The sequence below is a fragment of the Tetrao urogallus genome, assembly GCF_951394365.1.
Source record: "Tetrao urogallus genome assembly, chromosome: 8".
Classification (NCBI taxonomy): domain Eukaryota; kingdom Metazoa; phylum Chordata; class Aves; order Galliformes; family Phasianidae; genus Tetrao; species Tetrao urogallus.
The window spans coordinates 17,010,910-17,037,826 of NC_136821.1; the positions used below are offsets into that span (position 1 = coordinate 17,010,910).

A 26,917-nucleotide genomic window follows, 5' to 3' on the forward strand; every position below is an offset into this window, starting at 1 on the left:
AATTCAGGAGATGAATACCAAAGCACAGATTTCTGGAGAATCAGAGTTTATATATTTACAGAGGTTTTCTTCACAAAGAAGCTATTGCAGTGTACCAGGTTTCTTACTCCAAATATACCTTCTCAAATGATTCAGAGGAGGCAATTTATTGTACTGAGAAAATGTCCTAATAGAGAAGATATGAAACTTCAGTTTTGAATTTCAAGTTGATGAAGCCTAAAATAATCAAATACCAAAAAAAATGACCAAAATCATTCAAATTTGACAAACATTGGCAAAAATAAGACCAGAATCTTTGACAGTACTGATGATTTTTTTTGTTTGTTTTTTTAATGCTACAAATACAAAATAATAATAATAAAAAATAATAATTCTGACAAAAGTGAATTAGAACAAGATTACAGAAGCAATACCTTAGAAACCAGTAGAGTTTGACCTTGTTTGTTTGTACATTACAATGGGGAAAAAAATAAACAAACAAACAAAAATAGCTTGTCTTTTTACCAGCTAGAACGTTTGCTTGGGTTGTTTTTGGACAGTAACAAAGGAACAAAGTACAAGGTTAATTTGTAATAACATTAAGAGTTGATCCCAAGTTTCACAGAAAGAAGTTTCTTTTCTGCATTAAAAAAAAAAAAATGCAATAATGAATGAACCAATGTAAAAAACTGCAAAAACACAGGACATAAACACAGGATTATTATGAAGGTGATGCTTCAGCCAGGCCACTTGAATATAAGCCAGGCAATATCCTTTATTGCTAAACTCTGAAATTGTTCAGCTCTGCCTCCTTATTTTTGTCTAAATAAACCTGTAACTTTATTCCAGTTTCAAGATGACTAGTCAAAGCACATAGGTGTGTGCCTTAAAATGACAAGTTGTAATAGTACTCTAAATAACTTTAATCTAATGTAACAGCAACAAACCTCTCCTTGATGGGAGGAAACAGCCCTTTAAACAAAGAACAGAGCATGGAAACTAGAGCAAAAACCACCAGCTGAGTCACTGCAAAAGGGAGACCAACTGAATCTGGTCTCATATTAGAGACTTCAAATAAAAATCTTGAGCTCTCTAAGTCAGCTCTTTGTAGGATGTTTTTTCTGTTAGTCTGTAAACTGGTTGGAAAGACTTTTCCCCTTCTGCATCTCAAACTGTCTTTTTTGTGTAATTTAAGACTTGTTTAGGAGCTGGAATGAAAAAAGACTAAGAACTGATAAAAGAGAATGTGTGCAATGCTCTCCAGCCTGGAAAGAAATCTGGCAAGAAACAGACGGACTGGAATTACAGAGTAAATTTAACTAATGCATCTTTTGGTTGGAAAAGATATTTCAACCCTCAGGCAGTTAAAAATAGTGCAAACCCTGGAGCAACGCTATTTAAACCGCAGTTTCCAGACCTCCTTACATCTAATACAGACAGAGAAAGTAAATACACAAAAAATAATGATGGGTACCTCTGGCATAATCTTCCAGAACTAATCAATTTAGGGTGTTCAGGCACAATTTTGTGCACAGATAACACAGGTAGAATAGACTAAGAGGAGATGGAAGTGCCTCACCACTCTGCATCTGTGTCCTACAAGGTTGGAATTTTTTCCCTTCAAGTGTCCAAAATGCACATTAGATGCCATAACATACTGTTCATTGTAAGAACAAACAACAGAATTATTCACTTGACAGCCCTACTAAGAGTATAGGAAACAAACATGAGAAAAGAGTTCTTATCCTTCAAAGCTTGAAAATAGAAGAAAAAGGCTACTGTGAGGAAACAGGGGCACAAACTAGCCCTTGTCTACACGAAGACTGTACACACTAACACAGTTACACTAACGAGCAGTCATTTACATACCCAGAATAAAGCTTGACATAGCACTAAATAAATAGATAAATAAATAAATATTTCCAGTTTTCAAAGTAAGCTCTAAAAGCATTAAAGCAACAGCAAAGTTAGTCAATATTGTAAGCCACGTACTCTATATTAGCATACCAAAGACTACTTGCTTGAAAATCTGTCAATTATTACAGGTCAATAAAAGTGCTTGTGCTTTTGCTTGGTTTAAAAGTCAAGAGAATACAAGAGTATTTCAGCCAAAAACATCTATCACTAAAAGTTTAAGTATCATCTCCTTAGCAATTTATGTCTGTTAACAGAATTATCTGTAAAACTTTCAAGAATGAGGTTTCAAGAGGGTACACTAGAAGACCCTGAATTATAACAGTAAAAAAATAGAAATTTGACTTCAATTACAACAGTCAAAGCTCACTATAAAATGTAAAATTAGAAGAGGAAACATTTAAAGAAACATCCACTTTTTGCCATAAAGTTGCTCTCAGTTCTTTGCCAAAGAGCTTTATGTGAAAATCTGTTAACACAAAAAAGGGAAGTGACATTCAACTGCAAGCTCCAAAAGTAACATCTCTTGTTTTATTATGTTGGGCCAAGATCTCAGAGGTGTACATTGGAAATATGGCAGCAGAGGCTGAACCTTCCCACCAATATTCCATTACATTTTGTTGCTGTGCAACAGATGGCAGCAGAGGGGCAGTCTGACAAAATGGTGTCTGACATGGAAGGGTGCATGAAGCAAAGAGCTATCACTGAATTACTCCATGTGGAAAAAATGGCACCCATTGACATTCATCAGTGCTTGCTGAATGTTTATGGAGACCCAACAGTGGATGTGAGCACAGTGCGGTGGTGGTGCATCTCAGCAATGGCAAAAGCGAGGTGAAACACAAGCCAGGTTCCAGTCAGACACACACATTTTTTACAAGCTTATCATGTGGTCTCTTGTTCATTACAGGTGAAAATGCACAGCTAATGGTGGCGACTATGTTGAAAAACAGTGTTCTGTAGATGACAATTTGCTCCATCAAACAGTGTTATTGTGCTCTCCTGATGAATTAGTTTCCTTGGAAATAAATACGAAGCATTACTTTTGGATTGATCCACATACAATCAAATATGTATGTGAGGTTTTTTTTTTTTATACAAATGATTTCCTGGAAATAACAGTGTGAGAGTATCTGGATTTGGATTCTAAACGATAACAATATCTACTTGTTTAGAATATCAATGAAGACAAAAGAGGCAAGAAAACATCCAAAAAAAAAAAAAATTGAGTGTTCTTCCCCTTGAGATTCTCTTCAGATTTATTTTTGCACTTCTAATTGAATTTAAAGAAACAAGGCACTAATTACCTTGAACTACTTTTGTGATGAAATACCTCTTTGGCTTATCCTTGAACAGGGGAAGAACTGGCACTCCAATGCAAGTTATTCAGGTTTTGCTTTCAGGAAGACTTAAAAATTAATATTAAATATACAGCAAGTTAGTTTTAGTTCATTTGACCAAAGAAAGCTGAAAGTATACTAATGAATGGAAAGTTATCATTTCCTACAAGAAACATTTTCCCCCACTTATATCCATTTTGATCTTTATTGGAGGCAATAGTACTAGTTACTAATTTTGAAAATTAAAACAGGAAATGCACAACTGTTTTACATGTTCAGTTCCTTGACAGTTCTTACAGAACATGAACTCCAAGACACAATTAGGTTTCCATACGTGAGCTCACTGGTTTCATCTAACAACAGCCAACACTTAAAATATTGTCAAAAAAGGCAACATTTCCCACTATGCTCTTAGCATAGAATCATAGGGGTTGGAAAGGACTTCTGGAGGTTATCTAGTCCAAAACCACTTCCAAACCAACTTCTCTACATTGGGTTTCAGAGGAAAGTGTCCAGAAAGGTTTTGAGTATCTCCAGACAACAAGACTCCACCATCTCTCTGCACAGTTTGTTTCAGGGCTCTGTCATCCTCAAAATAAAAAAGCCTTTCCTCATGCTCATATGGAACTCCTATGTTCCAAGTTGTGCCTGCTGCTCTTTGTACTACTGCTGAGCACCACTTAAAAGAACCTGGCCCCATTCTCTTGACACCTGGCCTTTAGATGTTTGTAAATATTGATAAGATCTGTCCTCAGTCTTCTCCAGGCTGAACAGTTCCATGTCTTTGTCTTTTCTCATAAGTGAGATGCTCCAGGTCCCTCATTATCTTTGCAGCCCTCCACTGGACTCTCTCCAGAACATAACTGTCTTTTTTGACAATTCTCCAGATGTGTTGTCACCAGGACAGAGTAGAGGGGGAGGATCACCTCCCTCGACCTGCTCACCACGTTCTTTTTAGTGCACCCCACTGGCCTTTTAACGCACACCACTGACCTTTTAATATACCCCACGATGTCAGTGTCATTGCTCTTCTTGGCCACATGAGCACACTGCTGGCCCATGGTCAACCTGTTCTCCAACACGACACACAGGTCCCTCTCTGCACAGCTCCCTTCTAGCAGCTCAGCCCCTAACTTGTACTGACACATGCACTCATTCCTGTCCAGGTGTAGGACTCTGAATTTATCCCTGTTGAACATCAAAAGGTTCCCATCCGCCCAAGTCTCGAGCCTGTCCAGGTCTTGCTGAATGGCAGCACAGCCTTCTGGTGTGTGTCAGCCACACACCAGCTTTGCATCCTCAGCAAACTTGCTGAGAGTGCATTCTATCCCTTCATTCAGGTCACTGATGATGTTGTACAACACAGGATCCTGGGGAACATCATTAGCTACAGCCTCCAACTAGATTCTGCACTACTGCACACAACACTCTGAGCTCTGCTAGTCAGACAGTTCTCAGACCACCTCACTGACCATTGGCCTATCCCACACTTCCTGAGCTTGCTTAAGAGGATGTTATGGGAGACAGTGTCAAAAGCCTTGCAGAAGTCAAAGTACACAGCATCCACTGCTCTCCTCCCGTCTACTGAGCCATTCACAGTATCATACAAGGCTACCAGATTGGTCAAGCATGATTTCCCCTTGGCAAATCCATGTAGACTACTTCCACAGCTTCTGATAATCTTCTTCTCATGCACTTGCTTAGAGATGACATCCAGAATAAGCTGCTCCATCAAGTAAAATCCTATTTATATCAAAAGCACTCAATCCCCTTCTATTTTTCTTCTAAGGACACCAAATTTGATGATTTCATACATAGTAAATTATATAATCCACAAAATGGTTTTACTATCCATACATTCAGCTGTTGATTTCATCTCCATATTACCCTCTTAAGGGTGAGGATATTAAAAAGTCACTCACTTTTTGGTGAAAAGGTAGGGAGATGAACCTGGATGAAAGAAAACAGTAGCAATGAGACAAGGGAAAAAAACTTAGTTTACTAAATATAGTGGTGTAATGTGAGATAACACAGTATAATACAATGTGATTGGAACTGAAACTAATAAATCAAATAAGATGAGGAAGAATTTCCAAAACTGAAGTCCTTACTCTAATGTTGTAGGTAAAGCAGACAGACAGCAAAGAGGGAAGTCTTGTGACTATCAGATCATTTTATCTTTCCCTCCAAACAGAAAACTGAAAAATGAAGTCTTCTGGGAGTTGCAGTTCACACTTTTCTTCTGAGACCAAGAGACCAGAAATATTGACAATCCATGGAAAGAGATGGAAAGCGAGGGGAAAAGGAAGAAAGACAATAAATAATCAAGTTTGCCTCTGAAAGTAAGCTTGTTTTAATTACTGTTAACATGTTGGGATTATAAATCTGAGAATATAAAACAAAACACTTCCCAAACAGAGGAGAAACAAGGAGACCAACAGCTGTGTTGATGAGACAGATTGAACAACGTTCAGACACACAGATGTCCCACTTTCCAAGCACAGAGGCAACCCACTATTCTGCTATGTGGCTTTTACTATTTTGCTTTTACAAACTTATTTCCAGTAAGTCAGCCCCACAAACAGACATGCTGTTCAAGCAGCACGTTCAATGCTTTAAAAGCTTTAAAAGGCTCGTGGTAATGGACCGTGAAAAGACAGTAAGAACTTCAGCTTAGGAAAATAAGAGTTCAAAATAACGTTAGTAATATATTTTGAAAAAGAAAGATATTTAAGTATCCCACCCCTTCAAATGTCATAGATGTTATGAGAGTGGTAATGGCACCAATAGATATTTCTGAAAACTTCTTTTATTCCTTAGAAATAGAATATATCTTCTGGAGATAAAAGTAAGACAAAAGAGTTGCACATTCATTTTTTTTAGTATTTTAGAAACACGTATTTTGGTAATAGTTATCTATTAGATATAAGGAGAAACCCACTCTGTAATTTTTCTTTATTATTCCTGAAATTAAAAGCATAGCACAAACTAAATCAAAGAGAAAGCAATCTAAAATAAGAATAATTGAAAACATATGTAGATCATCACAGAGGCAGCAGAAAATATTCAAATATTCTGGCAGCTGTCAACACTGTATACAAAGAACAAAAAAGTAGTAGAAGAACAAGAAAAAAGAGTGCTTAAGTTTTAGCTCACTTATCTTAAAAGTTAGGAAACTGCAACAGTAATAAGCGTGACCTTGGGGCTACATTCAGTTAGAGGCTTCAATGCACACTGATTAGGTGCGTGCAGACAGAGTTTTTGCAAAGTAGACAAAACCCGAACATGGTATGGAAATACCACGCTTCCAAGCACGGCCTCCACAGCCAACTGTTGGAAGTCAAAGCCAAAGCCGGTATGCTCCTCCTATTTGCAGATGCACTTAGCATTCATTCCCTCTCCTTTTCACAGTTAAGTAATTTCACAAAGATATTAGAAGACTTCAACTTGAATTTCAGATATATGAGTTTAACTCAATAGCTGCCATTCACACTTAGACTTTAATAACATTAGATTAATAACAAAAGACCAGTCATGCTGAGTCTGCCTAATGCTCTACCTCGCCCAACACAGTTTCTCCACACCTAGGTAAAAGGCCTGTGGACAGTAACTTGTGGTCATGTAAGAATGCCTCCAGAAAACATAAAGACTCTAAATTTTTCAGCACTCTGGAAAATGGATCAGGCTTTCCATGCATGCTATTATTGTTTTAACTCACCTTGTTAAGTAACCAGCTGTTTTCATTTCTCCTTCTACCAGAGAGTACTATATTCTTTAGTGAAAAACCAGGAGAAATGGAAGGACTGCAAGGAGAAACGGTCATAAAATGTATAACAAGAGTGCTTAAGAAACAGAAGTGAAATCTGTCAAGAGAGGAACTTCAGCTTCTGAGAACCTGAAGCTCACATTTAGCTGGCTTAACTGATTGTACCAGTCAGTAATTTTAACCATGACAGGCCACAAAAGCAGACAGCTGACCTTTGCATATTAATTCATGCTTGGGAAATCCATACCTTTCAGTTGCAAGCAAAAAGATCACCACAATGGGCACAATTTAAGCTAGCAACATGAGTATTTTGAACAAATTTTTTTAAATGTGGCTTCCAGTCCTTCTATTCTTGAAAGACGGCGTTTTTCCTGCCTCTGTGAAAAGACTATGAATACTTCAGCCTTGCCCAGGCATGAAACTAGCATGATTCTACACTACTGTATCAGCCATGCTTACATATAAACTGACCAGAAATACTTCACATTAGTACTCTGTTGGTGGAAAGAAAAAAAAGCAGTGCAAACAGTCTAGAAAGCCGCTACAGTTATTTTTAGAGAATATGTAATACATGGCAAGAAAGAATCTGTGGAGTTTACCAAACATAAGAGAGGGAAAAAAGAAAGAAAGGAGGAAAAGAAAGGGATCTCATTAATGCATCAACCCAAAATTTGCTAGGTGAGTCTCTAGCATCTGTTCTTTATAGCAGATACACAGAAACAACCATGGCTGGTCACTTTCAGAGAAGTCAACAAAGACAGTACAACTACAAGAAACCTTAACTTCCATACAAATTCGTGATGGAAAAAGAAAAAAAAAAAAAAAAAAAAAAAAGCCTGAATAAATATCAGCAGTGTAAGCTTTTACACCTTCATTATTGCCCCTAAAATTATTAGAACAGAGATCTCACAGACCACCGAAACACGCAATGTGAAAGAGGTAGCACCTTTAATCTCATGAATGTTCCATGTCAGAATTCTTTCCAGTCTCAAAAAAAAGAACAGAGAAATGAGACAGGTAAATTTTTAAAGAGTAAGATAAATCTTCAACATCAGCAACCCCCATTAATTGGAAGCTCCTCCTCTTTATCCTCTATCCCTGCCTGGGACAAGGAATATGCTGCACTAGGAGCACAGCAGGGCTGTCAGTCTGCCCCCTCGCAACTCCCCTTTGCTTACATTTTAGGGTATTTATAGAAGCATAGTAACAAGACATATGTCATATACATGCTTAACAATAATTGTAAACATGCGTACAAAATATACACAGATACACACTTATATATAATATCAACTATGCACACACAGATAAAACACAGCCATGCCCAGCGTTTATTCCTTTCCTGGCAGTTACTTTTTCATTCAATTACTCTAGCAAAATTAGACCTCCAGATAAAAAGAGCTGTTGAGTGATTGTTAAAACCCTCCATGCTATAGCACTAATGACAATAATTGAAGGTAGAGAGGAAGAAAGAAATCAACTTCTTATTTAAGGATGTAAAATTTTGTCTGCTCCTTGTCCCACTTTATAAAAAAAAAAAAAAAAAAAATTGCAGAGTCACATTTTCGGTCTGTGAAAGAACTGTCAGATTCTGAAACCTCATTTTCTATAACCAGTAATGGTCTACTTAGAAAATTACACCAAATTACAGAAATATGGAACATCCTTATTAAAAAAATATTGTAATAGGCAACTTGGGTTTTCTTCAAGCCTTCATGAAAACGGTTTAGTATTCGTCAAGTAATAATTTATGAATCTTACCTGTTTAGTTCTTGAAGTTGCCTTGGGCAACAGACTTGCTGACAAAACTGATGCAAATGGAGAACAACATAGCTCAGGAAAAGGATTTGGAATTGATGGGATTTCCAAAATCTTGCCGTCTGTCTTTTTTCTCCTGTTCAATAAAATACAGAATAAGAACTATCACAAAAACTGCCATTAAAATTGCAGTAATCAACTACATTGCATGCCATGCTAAGGCACCAGTACCCCGATAGTTGCTGGTTGCAGCAATTAGCTTCTTGTACGGTTATTTTTTAATCAGTAGGCTGAATCTATTAACATACAGTGCTTAATTCTACTTGAAAGCAATCCAAGTATTCAGCTCTGAATATAAAGTTGTTTGAATACGGGTAAGTCTTTGCAGAGTAAGAGCATGGATATATTTACATTGGCTCCTAAGGACATTGGTAAATATTTTGTTGTTCCTGTATTCATGCCATTCCCTATGTACAAATATTACAACAGCGGATGCATGTAACTTCTCAGTAATACTTCCCAAGCACATCACAACTACATATTCATCAAATAGAAACTTTTTTTCCTCCAGAACCAGGAGTCAAAGTGATTGACAAGACAGAACAGTGCAGAACAATACACTCATTTCTGTCTCCAATTACTTTTGTGTTTGAATCTCCATAACCCCACCACAATACAAATGGCTCAGTAGTTTCTGGCGACTTAAATCTAATTGCGTCACAAATATCAGCAAGCAGCACTTGCAAGAGTTGGGAAGATAATCACTACTATACTTGCAGAAGAGTTCCATTAGGCACTGGCTCAAAATATTACATTAATAAGACGGTGAAATAAGACGCTGCTGCATTACAGGACATGGCCGTCTTATACAGAAAATATCAAGGAGCACTTTTTCTGCTTGATTTCATTTGGGGAGCAGGACCCAAAACACCCCAGGTATTTTAACCTGCCAACAGATAACTAGACCCTTCTGCATGTGTGAGCTGATAGCTCCAAGCTTAGTATTTATTACATTCATCGGTGTTATTCTAGATGTTGCATACTGATTGGTACAAAAGTGTAGGAAACCATCAGAGTACAGTAACTGTGGAACAGCAATGGATCTCTTAATGGAAACCCACGCAGAACCTTCACTTAAAGTGGTACTGAGCACTAAAAAAAAAAGAGTAGAAACTATCTGTCGTATGCGGTCTTTTGATACATCCTGAACTCCAGTCTACCAAAACCGATCAGATGCGTCATAAAAAGCCCAGTCACACGTTCCTCGCCCAAAACCAGAGCTCCATGGCTTGAATGGTCAGCCCTAGCGGCTCCAGCCCGGCGGCACGAAGAGGGCTCGCTCTGCCCGGCGCTGCCTGTTGAGGAGGAGCGGCTCCCTTCGCCCCGAGCGGGCAACGCCACCTTTCTTCACCTCAAACTGAGAAACCTCTTTTAAGAAAAGGGAACAGTGGGAGATGCTCCGCATCAACTGCATTTCGTATAACCTCACCTCACAACTTTTCAGCGCGTTCTGGGGCCAGGAGCTGGGACTGGGAGCCCTCCCGCCCGCCTTTACCTCTCCCCTCAGCGCCAGCCCCTCCCGCAGCGGAGCCGAGCGCTTGCAGCACCGCGAGGCAACTTCGCACCCCGCGCAAGTCGTGCCCGGCCGTCCGTCCTTCCACAGCGCCCTCCCGGCGTCCCAAAGCCTCACCTGTTGGGGGGCGGCGGCGGCTCCCCGCTCGGAGCCCGGGGCGGCGGCCTGGGGCAGCGTACCGTGCCGCGAGAGCCGCTGCCCGCGAGCTCTGCAGCCCGTCCGGCGCCGGGCGGTGCACCGGGCCACGGGGCGGCCATCGGCGGCGGGGACGTCCCGGCTGCGCGCGGGCGGCACGTCGGCCGGCGGCCCCGGCGCCGCCGGGCGGAGGCTGCTCTGCCGCGGAGGAGGAAGGAGGTGGAGGAGAGGGGGGTAAGCGCCGCCCGGGCGGCGAGCCGCACCGAGCGCCTTCCCCGGCACACACGTGCGCGGGCGGCGGCGGGGGCGGGCGGCCGCCGGCTCCGCGCCGCGGCGGGCAGGGGGAGGAGGCGGCGACCCGCGCCCTCCCGGCCGCCTCCTCTTTGGCGGCGGGACCGGGCGGCGCGGGCAGGTGCGCGGCCCTCGCGTCAGCTGCCCCCCTCAGGGCATCGGGACGGGCCGTCGCTGCTGGAGGGGGCGGCGTGGTGCCGAGCGGCGCCCGACGGCGGCGACGGCGCGGGGTACCGCCCGCCGCGGGGCTCGGCCTCCGCGCCTGGTCGCTGAGTAAGGCTTCCTTCATCGGTGTCTGTGGCACCTCGGCCGCCCCTCGTGCCGCGGTGGGACCCGCCGCTGCTGCCGTCTGCGGGCAGCCTGCCCCGGCAGCGTTCTCAGCGCCTTGCAGCTGCCCGATCCCTCTGTGAGGTCGGGAATTCACGATTACGCCTCGCAGAAATGCGGAGTGAGCAAAGCTGGGAAATAAAGCCGTTTCCTTAAAGCCGAGCAGGCAGCTTGGGGAAGAGCTGCATTCCCAGCTGGGCCGAGGGCGCGCGTTCGGCCTCAGCTTCCCCGGAGCAGAGCGGGAAGGTTTGCTCCTCGTGAGGAAGCTCCGGCTCTGCTTCAGCTACACGCGATGCCAACCATGTGGCAGCTCCACGGCTGTTCTTATCAGCGTTCATCCTATTACTCAATAAAAATACCCCCTCGCTGCGTGGAGAACAGTTTCACAGCATGAAGCGGAATGTGTAAAATCACGTAAGCCATTGAATAGGATAGAGAGGTAAAATAATTCAGAGGTTGCGCTCAAGCCCTGGCAGAAACAGCTGTATGTAGAAACCTGATTTTCCTTAACACGCTCAGAAGCAGAGCTGACATCTGACTGATGAGAATAGAGAGTGCTTTGGGATAAACATGTTTTTCTGTTTTCCTGAGCCCACTGAAGAAATTCTCCCACAGAAGCCAAAATTTTGAATTGGAGAAAGATATCTTTTTTTTTTTCCCTGAAATAGAAGCAATAATCACAGTTTTCATTTTAGCTGAGTTGCAGATGATTTTGCAGGATATTTTTTTTTCAATGAAACTAAGGATCCCTTGTCTTGAGAACAGTTCATTCTGTGTTCTGCTGACAGCAGAAGTGCAAGTGTGAGATGATTGAGAATTCTTATATACAGAGACTGGCAAACAGATCCGGAATTTTACACTGTCAGATGATTGATTTGATTTGTTTGTTGCTTCCAAAGGGCTATCCTTTTATACATTTGCACAGGCCAGACTAATTCTGTCTAACTGATTCACTTGTAAATATGTATGTGGCATACAAAGCTTCACTTTCTTCAGAAGATTAGGAGGAAGGACAACTGTGTGTGTGTTCTGGTTGGAAAACTGGGCTCAGGAAGAGATAAGAGCCCTTCAAGCAGCTATCAGGTTTTAAAAAGCTCAACCATGGAAGGAAAGTATGTTTTGAGGTTTTCGGCCTATTTGGACAATTTATTTTGTAGCTACAAATTGAGGTACATGGTAGATTTTTGTGCTTTAGGCTTCATCTCGTAACTGTTTTTAAATGGAAAGCAAATAGAACAACACAATTAGAATATTATCAAATAAATATTTACTTGCTTCAAAATAACTTTGCTAGGTTTCTAATGAGTCACGGCAGCAAAAGAGCCCCTTGTATAAAAAGATTTTTTAAAAAATGAAATGCTGTTATAATTTCACTTGAATGTAGTAATTTAAGAATTCTTAAATTCTTCTTGTAGACCATCCTTCTGCCTTCTGCTTTCTGTGCACAAACTAGACAATGCAGTCATCACAAAGCTGAGGCACAGGAAGACCTAAGGGATTGCTTCAGCGTAGCATAGGAAGCATTGTGTAGATGAGAATGTGGGACTAGTTTTTTCTGACTTTCTCCTTTCGAACAACTGTAAGAATAAGAGATATTGCCAGAGTTTGACTGAAAAGATCTGAGAGCATTTGACCTGCACTCTGTTCGAGAGTAACATTTTAATTCTCTCTTTGAACAAGAACAAACCCAGTAATTGATGAACAATTACTAGTGCTGGTAATAAAAGGCTAGCAGATTTCTGCTAAGTCCTAGCACCAGAATACTTCTTGAACTGTGTGAATTGGCTTCATTTTTGTCATGAACATACCTAAGCTGCCTAGTCTACTTTTTCATACTTAGAATGAGGGCTATTCTACTGGAGAAGCTAAGACTTACATTTCCTCAAAGCCTAATTTCTGGGCATTCTTCAATCTTCAACTCAGTAGGTTTGTTTTCTCTCTAAAAAAATGTCAGTTTTTTATTATCCTGGTGAGATCCAGGTGTTTCTCAAGTAAAATTAAAAATACATCCTGAAAAACAGATTCAAGCTATTCAGTATGCACCCCACTTTCAGAAAATCAAGCTCTTCAGTTCTCAAAAGCCCATATGCTATTTAGAACCACAGCACTTGATTAATGTGATAAAATTACACCTTTAATTAGAGTAAGCTTTCACAGGTATTACTGACAAAGTTTAAAAAATCCAAACTATCTGGTGATTATCTCTAAAAATTGTGAAGGATTTTTTTACTTCCCCCTTCCACATGTTATCCCTTGTTTTAATCAAAGTATTTTGTCTGCTTTTTTTTAAACTTGTCTAAAAAACATGTCTATAGTGTCTTAAACATGGTTCTGCATAGAAAAACAGTACCACAACTTTACACCATCTTCTGTCACAGTACCAATAGCAAAGAATTGTTTCTACTGAACCTACTAGGTTGAACCAACGTATTTTTATTTTCCCAATACAAGGCTATAACCATGCTCAAGTCTTATCTCCCAGTGTAGCGTTTCCTCTACAAGCTCCATCTGTAATTTTTGTGACTTCATTGTATCAATGCACTCAGAATATGCTGAATACACATTAAGTTTTCTTCCTTGTGGTCCTGATATCAGCAACTGTGGTGGTGTCATTGCGCCTTCTTGAGCACTTTGGAAGCTCATTTTTAGCTTTGACAACTGGCCCATCTGTTTGGGCAGTACTTCAAGAGAGCCAAATTTATCCCGTAAACACTTGGAGATATCAGTAGTCAACTTTTTGGCAGTCATGCATAACTCTTTGAAAGTTTATCTGTGGTTGAATGTTTTGTAGGAGTTTTGCCTGTTGTTATAGCTGACATCGAATGTTAGGTTTAGAATTACTGCTAAAATGTGTATCTTTCATTGCAGATAAGGAAAAGGTTCCAAGGTATTAAATCAGTAATGCCGAGCCCAGTAGTTTCCAGAAGCTGCTATTCAAACTAATCTGAAACCTCCCTCCTCTATGCATGCTTGCACAAACCACAGCACAGTAATGCTTCCCCTGACTTAATGTTCTCCTTCTACACTTCTATCTAGAAGCAGATTTGTGCTGTGTCTTGTTACTTAGTTTGGGCTTGGGATTTTTCTCTATTGAAAAGTATGAATACTTAAGAGTACTTTCTTAAGAAACTTGAGCTTATGGGTGGATTTTACCTCTAGCTTTGACAACAGTGTTTGCTTTTTCAATAGCAAGTTTTGTGATTTCCTGTGACAGCTTTGTCCTCAGACCAGAACATCTCCCTTCTGGAATGTCACCTTAAACTGCAACACATGAACAGAATTAAATTCATTGCAGGGTTTTGAGGATGATCAATCAAAACGAAATGAGATCTCATGATTTTAGAAATAGATCTTTGTAGCTAAATGCAAAAAATGAGGTTTGATATAGGTATGACTGGGTGTTATGCAGGGGCTGTCAGATGCAGGTCAGACAAAATGATATACCGGCTTCTGCTCCCTCAGTCTAAAGTTGTATGAAAACAATAATTCAGCAGCATCTATAATAGACTGTACACTAGCTGATGTGATTTGCACTGGCCAACCTTGAAAATCTTTAGGGCACAAAATTCCATTCCAATTAGAACCGTGAAAGATCCAGGTGAATGTTACATGTGGATGGATTATGTTGACTAAACCTTCATCTAATGGGTCTGAACCCAGTAGGCTACGTGTAGTCTTTTGGGTAGTTATGAATGGATGAACTGCATAATATACTGCCACGGTTATTTGTGGAAGAGAATTGTCAAGTGTCAGGGAACTAATGACACTGCCAAATGCTCGTAATTACAGTATTGCAGTGGAAGAAACAGTTTTATTTGAATACATTTCTCTGCTCCTATTAATCCCTTATATATATCCGTGGGATAACTAATGTTTTCTTAGTGCCTCTGGAATAAATACAGTGAACAGTGAACAACTTTAAGTATCGCATAGCTGAGAAAATATGTAGTTAAATTTTAAAAGTAGTATTTCACATCAGTAGAGTATTACTGATACTTTTTGTATCCTCTTTTCTAGAATACCTTATACAAAGAGAGAACCCAATTTCTGGCCATGTGTATCTTCAGAATGTTGTACGCAAACATATTCACTACGGAAGGAAGGCTGCGTGTTACTATGCTATCTGAGACCATTTGTGTTGATCTGGAGCACAGAAATTCAGGTGAGGTGACATGTTGGGAGATCAGATTAGAGATCCTTTAACAGTAGTCATTTTGTAGATGGGGAAACAAAATGCAAGCATTAAGTAAAACAAACAAAACAAAACCAAACCACCAAGGAATGTAGTGCTAAAAGGAGACCTTTTTACATACAACCACACCACTCCTAAATCCCAGCCATTTGTGAGTTGCTGTCAAGGACTCTGAAGCAATAGTACAAAAGCTTACCTTCTGATACGCATGAGGGGAAAGGGAGATGAGAAGCTATTTGGGGCAAAATAATATATATATATGGTCAGACTCACATAGGTTAGTATTTAAATTCTGCTATCAAAGTACAAGTTTGGTACAAGAAATTTATAGTCAAAATGAATTATGTATTTTTGAAAAAAAAATGATGTACAGTGACTCATCTACCTAAATGCAAACTTCTACTAATTTAAATACCTATTCTACCTTGTCCTAGGGAGAGATGGGTTTCGTGTTCATCTGCTGTCATATGTGACAGCCCAGTATGTGTTTTAGCTATTCTTGGACGCTAAATATGGCAGCAGACACTTGTGTTTAGGTGCCTAAATTTTACTTACATTGTTTCTTCTCTGCTTCTCCAACATGCAGCTTACAATATAGATTGTCTATGAACTTATGAAACGAAATGAAATTCTACTGATTTTTTTCTTCAAAATTTTTTTCTTCAAGTCATTAGAATGACATAGCCCAGATTTGCACCCACAAATTTGCACTAGTCCTAACACAGCAAAAGCAATATTAAATCAACATACCTGTGCTTGTGCAATTCAAAATGCTTTGAAAATGGGCTCTGGAATGGAAAGCTTGGCTGGACTTTAACTATGCAGAAATTACACCGCTCCCAAATAACAGAAAGTAAAACAAACAAACATTTATCTGACCAGCTGGGATTCCTGGTACTGCAAATATTGGATAGTATCTGCCACTATCTTAATACATCACCTGATAGGGCATTTAGGACTCTTTGTGATGAATAAATCCCCCAACATTAACACAAAGAAATGGTATTTGCTCTGTCTCAAAAGTTTTTCCAAGAAATCTATGTTCAGGGAGTATAGTATGGAATAAACCTTTAAAAAGAAACCTGCTGTTCATGTTTTAAAAGCATTGTGCTGAGTAATTGGAAGTTTTTACATTAAAAAGTTATTCATGCAAAATTTAGGAACACTATGTAACAACAACAATCTCATCACTTATTATGAACATAATTATAACAAAATCAGGACACCTAACATTTTAGTGCATTTTTTCCCTTCATTCAGGCGTGTAAGCATTTGCACCTTTATGTGCCCGAATGTCTTTAAAAACTAGCAGTAAGTAGGTATTTAGAGTATCTGACTTTATACATGATACCACAGCAGTGAGGTGATTTAACACAGGGAGAGAGACAGAACTCCAGAGTTCAACTAAAAGCAACTATGGCTCTTAGTGTTGACAGCCATTCCAGAAGAACTTTTTGTATCCTGTGACTACAATGGAAAACTAGGGAGAACTCCCTCCTGACTTAGGTAACTCAAATCTGACAGTGCAATTAATTTGCTAAGTGACTTTCAAAAGATCTAGTGGAATCTGTGGCTGAGCAAGGAATGCAAACTGCAAGTCCAAAATTAGTACTCAAGCAATCAGGCCATCCTCCTTTATAACTATAAAGGTTTCTTCTTTCTAAAAATAAAGAAGGCAAAATATATTAATACTTCAGTACTCCTGACAGTAATCTCTAAGGCTAGTCTAAAAGGTGATTCTGCACTGAGCTGCAGTGCTCTGGAGTTGTTCAGTAGCCACTCTATTTTAAAAGCCTTTTTCTTTTTTTTTTTATTATTATTTTTTTTAATAGTACTAATGTTAACATCGCAAATAGAAAAATTTCACAGGCCTCTGGCCAAGAAATCAGAAAAGCCAGATTGTGTCACTAAAATGTCCTAATCATTCAAACATATATACGTTACTCCGAAAGTAATGCCTCCTACTTATTTCCATGGAAACTAAAACAGTTACTAAGAGCACAATAACACTATTTGATAGTGCAAATTCTCAGCTACAAAACACTGTTTTCCAACATAGTCTCCCCTATTATCTGTGCATTTCCAGCAGTGATGAACAAGAGCCTGTGTTCTGTACTCATACAAATCTGCTTGCCCATCTGGAATGTGGTTTGTCTTTCATGTCACTGTCACTGCCGTTGAAACACACCGCACACCACCTCACTGTACTCACATTTACTGTTTGGTCTCCAGAAACGTACAGCAAGCATCAGTGAATGTCAGTGAGTGCCATTTTTTCTGCATGGAAGAATTCATTGACACACCTTTGCTTCATACATACTTCCATGTCAGATGCCATTTTGTCAGACTGCCCCTCTGTTACATGTGTCACATAAAATGTAATTGAGTATTGGTGGAAAGGTTCAACCTCTGTTGCCATACCACCATCAACATCTGCCAACATAATAAAACAGGAGATATTATGTTGTGAGCAAACATAGTAAAACAGGAGGCATTACTTTCAGAACAGTCCTCAAACGTGGTGCATGTTAGGTACCTTGCCTAGATTCTTATTTACATTCTGTGAGCCTGCATGATTTTAGTGGGAGAAGCTATTTCTCAGTATATCGGAAGTAGCCCATTGTTATTGCATTCAGCACAAATGTAATGCAATCAGTGAATAGGGTTAATTTTTGCACGGGCTGTTTTGCTTCATTGCAACTTAGATTCAGGCAAAAATGGGTGTACATTTTCCACAATATTTTGAGTTTCCATGAGCAACAAGAATTTACCATCTAAATATGACACCAGTCTTCTTTCAAAGTGGCTTTAAAAGAAACATATATTGCAATCTCTTTTATTAGGATAGCATTTACAGAACATTTCTCCTTTTGCTTATTTGAGAGGAAAATTTACCACTAAGTAATTTGTTAAGACATTAAAAACCCATTTTCTACAGATAGTTTGGCTGCCTCTCAAGCAAGGATGTAGGCTTCTATTGCAACATATTGGGAGCTTTTAAAACCAAAGCAATTCATAATAAATTTATTCAAATTGACACATTTCTGGTTACAATGCCTTCATTATTTCTTCAGAGTTACGAAACATGAATTATATCATTGTAACCACAACACCAGTCAAGGAAATCTAATTTGCTGTGAAGTATGTTTGTGAAGTCACCATGTAGTCAAAGGTATACATTCCATCATTTTCTTGTAACATTTTTTATATTAATGTTTTTCCAATGAATATGGTATTACACCCTCATTACGTTTTATTTTCAAATACATTCTTACACAGCAGTCTCTAAAATATATATAGCTGCATAACAAATCAGAAATAATTATACCATTAAAATCTATTAGATGTATATTGAAGTGTATTACGGATTTTTTTGTATATTTCAAACACTTTCTGTTTAAGCTGTATGTGTATTTTTTCATCATAGTTAGCTGATTAGCCAGCATTTTATTCAATTCAAATTAAAGCTGAATTAAATGAGCACAGCATAAAATTCCCAAATCATGAGAACAGAATCATTGAAGTGATCAACATAAATGAAAAAAAAAAAGACATTTTAAAGCAAAATGAAAAGGTTCTCCATAAGTATTTTTTCTCTCTTAGACTTAATTTATTAAATTCTTCCAACAAAATGAAGCGATCTTTTTTTTAAAGGAGCTGATAGCCTTTTTTACATCTTCCTGGACGGAAAGATTTTTTTTTCTCTTTCACTTTGCTGTCAGAAATGAAAGCTTGAACAGCGATTATTAAAGGTCTGAATTTGCATTTTTCAGCAATCCGGAGAAATGAGAACAGCTATTGTTACGATCGTTATCATTATGAAGTTTTGTCCACACTTCTTCTAACAAAGTTGTTGGTCAGCTGTTTGTTAGATGCCTTTCCAGTTATCAGATTATCTCATAATAAATCGAAAAGACCACCAGATTAAAATGATAGCTTCATGTATTCACAAATGATAAATTCTCTATAAATGAATCAACTGGATGCAGTGCCTAATACTAGCAGCTAGCGTAGGAAATTTGCAGAAGCTAAAAATACAGTGATGGACTTGTTTGTAAATAGCTGATAGGACTTTGTCTCCAAACCCTGTTCTTTTTCCACCAGTGCTCCTTGGTGAGGCAGCCTCTTAGAACTGAGAACTGACCTCTCAAGCTTAGTATTGAAGAGCTGAGTGAGGGAAAACGTTAAAAACACAATAGCTCTTAATAAAAACTTATTGGCCTGAAATACTTGTGAGGAGTAGCCTGGGAGAATAGAGTGCAAGATTCCTTCTGGAGCAGTGCGAGGCCTAGGCTACCTTTGCCAAAAATCAGACACATTCAGATCATTGTTCAACTGAGCTGAGTACAATAGGCAACCCCAGCCTTTCTCTGTAAATGAGTATCTACAGACCTGCCTTGGATCACCTGCAATGCCAGTTCAAGCATAGATCCACTAAAATGGTGTCTCAGAAGCTTCTCTTCTATATAAGTACCTGACAGGAAAATACGAAAGCCAAGCAGGGGTTTACGGTTCCTACGGAAGTTTGAAGCATGATTAGGTGATTATTTTTCTTACACTTTTCCCTTACAAAGATTATTTACTTGGTTGTCTTTTTGTTTGTTTCTTTGTTTTTCTCTTGGGGATTAGATGTCTGTACATCCCTTGTCTGTAAAGATGGAGCCTTGCATGGCATCCTCTGGTAAGTCTCAGCCCTGTGCAGCTGCAAAATCTGTTGCTTCAGCAGTACTGTGGAAGACTGCAGTGAAGGACTACAGCTGCTGACAGACTTTTTGCCACTGGCCTTTTACTGAACCTTCACTGCAGGGCCTGGGCAGCAACTGCCCATGTTCAGTCCATTGCAACGTAAAGCAGGAGAAATGAAGTGAGGTTTTGGATCCTCACACTTTTGTAATGCTTTGGAAATGAGAAAAGATTAACTTTCTCTGCAGAGGCTGGTAATCAAAACAGTGGGAATACTTGTTTTTTTTTTCCTTGTCCTGCACAGGACACCATATATAAGCTCAGACAGATACTGAGAGAAAAGTTGAAAGACAGCATCTACATTTTCTGTACATTCCTTCCCTCTTTGTCTGCTGGTATGATCACACTCCCAAAGCTCTTGGTCTACCTTGCTGTACTCTATATGCAGACTGAGTAAGGGATGTACTAGAAGGGCCTCCCAAGAGGAGTGAACTCTGAGTCTGCTGAATGAAGGTGATATGCCACAGTAGTGGCAGTAGTCATATAGAACAACTGAGGTATTGCCATTATTTCCAGAGTTCAGAGAGTGAATACTTTTCCAGTGTCCAGTTGCTGCATAACTAAGGAAAAAGAAGTAATCTAACAGGTACTGTAATTTGTTTTCATACTGGGATTCCATTTTTCAGAGATAATAGAATATATCAAATTTTGACCCTTTGCAAACAGGCTTCAACAAATTAATTGTTGAGTAAAAAACTGAATTTAATATTTACAGTGTAATTTCTCACTGGAATGAAGACTCAATTAGAGTCTCAATGATTTACTAAAGACATTTTAAACATAATGTCCAAATAATGCTACATACATTAAACATGATGTAATTGAGTGAACCGCTAAGTGGCTCATCACTGTTGATTCATGTGGAAATCACGCAAATTTTACTGATCATTATGCATTCATTCAGTATTAATACAGATACCACATGTGCTTTCATAGTGATTCCATTGTTACTCAGCATTCATTAAGTTTTAATGTACCATTAAGAAGTTATCAAAAGACTCATCTAAAAATAACACCACAAAGGTAGTTCATTTAAAGACAGTTAAAGAAGCATAATTCACTTTAATATTGAAATACAAATAAAGTCAATAATGAATCAGCAGAAAAAAAATTTAGGCTGTTTAATTGCAAATAAGACCAGAAAAAATATTTGAAGTAAAAGCATTCTCCATGTTCCAGATTTCTGGACAGCTAGCAACATTTCTATGCAAAAGTGATCATGCAGATAAGTACATGGCCTTCCTTCAACTGATGCTGTACACTAACCTTCAGTATAGTCATTCACTACAGTGGAAATACTATTTTTAAAAAGAGAAGAGTACAAATTATGGCCAGATTACCTATCATATTCAGTTTGTTGGATGGGGAGCAAAAAGACGAGAAAACTAGAGCAATGTTAGTAGCTTGTGCAAAGCACCCTCTTTTTTTCATTTTTTGCCTGCTAGGCCTCACAATGTGCTTCTGCTAGCAAAATGTTTTTTCACAAGTGAACTCTAACATGTAAGCACAGGTCGGTCAGTCTCACCTCAGTGCTTGGCAAATTCATGGAGCAGACCCTCCTGAAAACTATATTAAGGCACATGAAAAACAAAGGTGATTGGTGACAGCCGACATGGCTTCACTAAGGGCGAATCACGCCTGACAAATTTAGTGACCTTCTGTAATGGCATTACAGGATTGGATAAGAGAAGATCAACTGATGCCATCCACCTGGAGTTGTGCAAAACATTCGACATATAAGCACATAACATCCTTTTCTTTAAAGGATTTCAGAAGGTGAATAATCACCTTCATGCAATTCCTGCATGAAATAGGGTCAACAGAAATTTCCATCAGAAAAATTGATTGAAAACTCTTATGTAAAGGTGGTACATATTAGTCGAAGGGATGCCCTTATTGTAAGTTGGAGCTAATGAACAACTATCACAGTAAACCCAGCAATGTACATACCATAACTTTAAGTTTTTAAATATTTTGTTCACTGGCTAGATGAAAAGACCATCTTTGAATCAGATGATCACAGCTGTGACTAAATACGACTTAGCAAGTTCCAGTTCAACTGGATACATAGCAATTTAGAATCATTACATGGAACTATCTCTCATAAACTGTTGATCTTGGAAGGAGACAAATGTATCCTACAAGTCACTCATTATAGAAAATAGCCTTCTTTCATTATTTGCCTTAGAAACACGCAATTGTTAGCTTCCCTCAAACAAGGAAAAGCCTCACCTAAAAACTGTGCTGTACATCCACGCCACAACAGAAACCATGATATGAGAAATCACCCTTGTGTAAAACCACTTATTGTACATGAAGACATGCATGGCACAGACTGAATTGGGACTGGTGATCAATGCCTCTTTCGGTAAAAGAATGAGAAAGGATAAAAGCTAGAAAGTGGAAGTTTACAACAAACAAACAAGACAATTCTCCAGTTAACATGTGGTTAAGGTAAGTCATTGCTCAAAGTTTACAAGAGTTGAAATAATGAATAACCAATTCTTGATCAAGAAAGCTTATTTAGGCCTATGAAGTACATAGAAGTAATTTTCACTGTGGAATTATCTGAGCTAAGAACTGTTGAGATCATAGCTAAAGTAATTATTCTTTGTGTGTGCCATAATCTTATGCTTTTCCCTAAGTATCAGTTTTGATCCTTGTGAAGAGCTAAGAAATAGGCTTTGCAAACATTCAGTTTGACCCATACAGCTTTTATTCTTTAAAGTTGAAGCAGTTTATTGCTCGAAGATAGCACTATTACCACCTGCTCTGGTGGAGCAACTTTTGTGTGTGAAACATGGTTATGTCATTCTAACCATACTTCTTTCTTTAAATAAAAAAAACAAAAACAAAAAACCATTAAACCAACACTATTTCTTTAATCTTGATTAGTTACATTATCTAAAGATCCTACAGTTCTTGTTCTATTCTCTTGCTTACCCAAATTGCTTAACACTTTCAGGTTATCAATCTGAAATATCTGCTTTTCATCAGGTTTTTCTTTGTTTGTTTGTTTTTCCTTTCTGAGACAGAACTGTTCCTGCTGGATTCAAGCTTGAGGTCTGCTATACTGCTTTCCCTCCTGATTAGTAGTGCTAATTAGCAGTGCCTACTGATTAGTAGGCAACTAACATTTCCCATCTTCACCAAATTCTGTTATTGAATGAATGTAGTAGTTTCTGCAGCCGGCAACAGCTCTTCCTGCCCAAATTTACTGTTGAAGAATTAACCTTATCAGTACTACAGCTTTTGAAAAGGGTTAACAGCACACCCATCCTTGAAGTGAGGCACCTGACCACGTAAGCGCTTGGATGTCCATTTTTCTCCCAGTCCTCTACAATTTAAAAGGAAGTAATTTGTGATCCACTTCTTCACCTTTGTTTTACCCTCTTTGCATCACACAGGCATTGGGAGTTTAGAACTGCAGCAGTTTAGCACGCTGTAGGGGCTTGCTTTGTATGTGAACATTATAAATGCAAGTGTACCCTGATGTGGTCCATATCTGTGTGTCTCAGTAAGTTTCAGATTCCAGAAAGCATTTAACTGACTTGCAGCATTTGAAGAAATTGAATAGTTTCTGCTGACCAGATCAATCATGTTTAGCCAAAGTGACCAAATGCATCTCTCTCTATATTTCTGTTTAGTTCAAACGTTTCATTTAGAAAATTGCCACTAATATTACAGAAGATGATTTTCACTTTCTGTTAAATCAGAGATAAATTTATTTCACAGTTGCTTAAGGATTTATGTTTTTGTTCTTACTTTACCTTTTCAGTGTAGCCATTGAGTCTTAGTTCTTGCTCAGGAGCATACATTAAAGTAGAAGAGAGGAAACATACAGGCAAACATACAACCAGCTGGGGGGAAACAACGTTGACTCCAATAGTAGCTTATTCATTATTTTTGTCAGTAGAAATATATCAACCATTAAGAAGTCTGCTAGTGGTTAATGTGCAGTAGCACTAGTACACTAAGTACACTAGCACTTGGCAAGTAGCCACCAGATTTGGCCAGATTTATACAACAATTTCTGCAGCTGCAGCTTCTGTGGTCTTAGATCTCCCCCTGCACTGAGATAGGCATCAATTCTTTACCCCGTGGATATTCAGTATTGCATAAGAAGGCCCATTATTTAAAATTCCCGTTCTTGTATTTTATCACATTTCAAAAGTAAGTTCTATGCACTCTGCTGTGTTACTGTGTTCTTACTGCTCTGGCTATGATGATATTAAATATTACAAGCTAAGCAAGGTCAGTCCAGCTTAGTACTCAGAGCAAAAGCTTCACGCAAGCATGTTTACCCTCTGTGTGATACAAGAGACACAAGCTTTGAAGACAAAAATAGGAGGTCTAAGAGGTCTATTCACATGATGTGACAATTTTAGTTATGCGGAGGTGAAAGCCTCAGCTCTCCAGAGAAACTGTATTCTAAATAATTGTATTTTCCATATCTTTCAACATTTGCAAAAGATTCATCTATGTCATTTTAGTGCCACAGTCTACACCCGAGAGATACGTACAAAACACTTATCTACAACCACATCTCAGTTTCAGTGTTTCAAACCAGTGGAATCCTTATCTGAAAGTAAAGGCTATCAGCCAGTAGGGTTCTTTAAAGCCCTCACATAGCCTATGTTCCATGTTTTCTCCTTTGGACCTCTGTATGAAATTATTTCAATTAGCAAAATTCTCTAATGAGCACATTGATGTAAAAAAAAAAAAATGCACTATTCTTTTTTCCATTCTCACCTATTAGAATTTAAATATTTGAATGCTACATGAAAGTAAGATACTATTTTAAACCACCAAACCTTATGCAGTAATATAACCTCATGCAGTAATCTCTGCATCAAGCTTATGATTTATGATCTTCACATATACAGTATAATGACTAATTCAAAGTTTTTTTGTGGGAAGTTGCTTTAATGGTTAATTTTTCTCTCTTGTTAGAAATGTTGACCTTCTTATGCGAGTCTTAGAGCTTCGACTCCCATTAGTGTCAGCAGCACACTAATTCATAAATCAGAGCAGGCTTAAATTTACACCTAAGAAATGAACAGAGACAGCTGTAAAGGAGTGATGACTCTAGTAAAAGAGAAACAGCTTAATATTTCAAGAATCACTGACCCAGTATAGACATCCTTAGGTGCTGTCCTAGTTCATTTAGCAAGAATGTCTAATCAAAGCCCCTGTGTACCTTAGGTGACATTATTTCATTAATTAATAATCTGATTAGTCCTCCTGACAGCATGCTGCGAGACATTCAGGGATCCTTCACACTCGAAGATGTGAAAATATCTTATCAATTGCACATTTGTTCAACAGTTAAGTTCAATATGAAATTCAGATATGAAGGAAATTTGCAGAGAATTGTAAAACGGCAATGCACCATTGCTTTGACATCATGTGAACACAGCAACAGTAAAAACAGAACCCCTTACACTGACAATTGCCCTATTTTTAAAGTTTAAATGGAAACCTTCTCATCTTTGAAGACTAAGGGAATACTTAATGAACATTTCTTAGCACACTACAAATTTTCATCTTCACAGTAAACTGAATTACAGAGACTTCTGCAGATTTATAGTTCACTTAACTCAGTGCAACTAGATACCACAGCTGCATAAAAATGCAGACAAATCAGATGGTTAAATTGATAAGTGTTTGATAGATATGTAAATACTTTTGAATATTCAGGTGATGATCTGTCTCCAGTTTTTGACACTAAATTACTAAGGGAATATAATATTTAATTCATACATGGCACACAGGTATACTATGAAGAATCATGCCAATGCAATGAAATTAAAATAATAGTTAAGGCTTTGCATTTTAGATATTTCAGTTTATTCTCTCCAAGGAGAAGGACCAAGGGAAAGGTCAATCAGCATGCTATGTTTTTCTGGAGGAGTTCAAACTGATCTTAAAGCTTCCCCTTCCTCATCAAGAACTCCGTTGCCTTTTTACTAACGCTTGGGTCACTAAAACTAGCAAAATCTCTTATATTTCCCAATTCAGTTATACGTAAGTTGCTCTTAAACGAACGCCTTAACTTACTTCCATGGAAACTACAACAGATACAAAAGCACAATAGCACTGCTTGATGGAGCAAATTCTCAGTTACAAAACATTACTTTTTAACATAATCACCACCATTAGTTATGCGTTTTCACCAGTGATGAACATCCATTGCCAAGCATGTGTGATCCCATGCCTCATGGTCCATATCCACATCATTTTAATGACTGATGGTATTCCTTTATCTTAGAGATCTTCATGCTATATGGTACCATATAGTATCAAATCACAAGTAGTGAGCAAAAACTAGGGCACTGATTACTAAATATATTTCCTAGAATAGCAGCATCCAGTGGTTTAACATCTTTCAGCTGCAAATATGAGAGCTCTTTTCTTGGCCTCAAGGCCTCTAGTCACCACTGATGATTTCCAAGTATTCTCTGGTGATGAATTAAACTCTCCCATCAAAACAGCTTCCCTTTTCCAGGTAGCTCTTAATTGTATTAATTAAAGCAGTTGTCTTGATTTTATTCCTCTGCAGAGTGAATAAAAGAATAAACTTTAATAACTAAAATATTTGTTTTAACTACTAGTTTTTCTCCCAGCCATCCATTATTTACAAAGCCTTAAAGGCAGAATCAGAGCAAGATCCTCTTGTGCTATACCAGTATCTGCTGTTTCGTGATGAAAGAAAACTATGTCTTTACTAGGGTCTGTTATTTTGTCTATTCAATTATACTGACATAATATTTACTGCAGAGTCCTTCATTTTCTTCCCCAAACATTTTGTTTACTGTTCAAAAGCAGCAAAAGGTATGAGAAATAGTTGCCTTGTGTTGGAAAACATCTCTAGTACCATTCCCCAAACTAAGTATTTT

At 38.6% G+C, this 26,917-nt stretch overlaps 1 protein-coding gene across 1 annotated transcript in view; it reads right to left on the reverse strand.

Moving 5' to 3' along the window:
• The window catches only part of GRB14 (growth factor receptor bound protein 14), a gene marked incomplete at both ends in the record, with an annotated part of 62,431 nt that extends 52,884 nt beyond the window's left edge, over positions 1-9,547 (reverse strand). Inside the window, 2 exons of the mRNA XM_079539177.1 lie at positions 8,761-8,893; positions 9,399-9,547. Of these exons, the coding sequence (XP_079395303.1) occupies positions 8,761-8,893; positions 9,399-9,547 (282 nt within the window). The remainder of the gene's footprint in view (positions 1-8,760; positions 8,894-9,398) is intronic.
• Between the last annotated feature and the right edge of the window lie 17,370 nt (positions 9,548-26,917).